The 727-nt window shown below is 64.9% G+C and overlaps 1 protein-coding gene across 1 annotated transcript in view; it reads right to left on the bottom strand.

Moving 5' to 3' along the window:
• Window positions 1–329: 329 nt before the first annotated feature.
• Window positions 330–727, bottom strand: part of LOC104124777 (kin of IRRE-like protein 1) — a 13,206-nt gene continuing 12,808 nt past the window's right edge. Inside the window, exons 11-12 of the mRNA XM_009637154.1 lie at window positions 523–662; window positions 330–416 (exon numbers count right to left, since the gene is read on the bottom strand). Coding sequence (XP_009635449.1) covers window positions 330–416; window positions 523–662 — 227 coding nt within the window. The remainder of the gene's footprint in view (window positions 417–522; window positions 663–727) is intronic.

Genomic DNA, 727 nt, shown 5'->3' with positions numbered 1-727 from the left:
ATGCTGCGGTGCCACCCGCCATGCCCACCCCTGCCACCGTGGCCCCCAGGCACAGCCCCTGCCAGATGGGGAAGGAGGGAGCGGTGACTCGGGCTGTGAAGCAACGTCCCTGTGCCAGAGGGGGACGTGCTGAGCGTGATGGGGCTCCATGGGGACAGGATCCATGAGTTCCAGCCCTTTCTTCTCCACCAAGCATCCCACAGCCCCCCGACTTGGGACAGGATCCACGAGTCCCAGCCCTTTCCTCTCCACCAAGCATCCCACGGCCCCCCGACTTGGGACAGAACTGGGACCTGCCCCTCTTTTACGCCCCATGCGCCCTGGCACCATCACCGGACCTTGAGCTCGTACTCCTCGCGGGTGTCGATGGTGTCACAGCGAAGGTCCTGCTTCAAGTCGACGTCATCCTTGAATGACTGCAGGAGATGGAGGGAGAGACGGGCTCGTTCCTCCCTGGTCCCATCCTTCCCAGCGTGGAGAAGGATGCTGCGGGGTGACCCCCGGGTGTGGGGTGTCCCTTACCGAGTAGATGGCCTTCATGACACGGGTGGCCGTGGAGACGCTGGCCGTGTCCTCCTCGCGGTCCGTGTGCAGCGTCAGGGGCTCCCTGTTCACCGTCTCCACCTTGATGTCCAGCTTGCGCAGGGTGACGTCCTTGCGGCCTGGGGACACAAGGGACCAGGGATGGAGGAGGCTGCTGGCAGTGGGTGGCATCCCCACCACCAGG

The sequence above is a fragment of the Egretta garzetta genome, unplaced genomic scaffold, assembly GCF_000687185.1.
Source record: "Egretta garzetta isolate BGI_Z169 unplaced genomic scaffold, ASM68718v1 scaffold834, whole genome shotgun sequence".
Classification (NCBI taxonomy): Eukaryota; Metazoa; Chordata; class Aves; order Pelecaniformes; family Ardeidae; genus Egretta; species Egretta garzetta.
The sequence above is the reverse complement of the archived record's forward strand: the minus strand, read 5'-3'. Positions and strand labels throughout refer to the sequence as shown.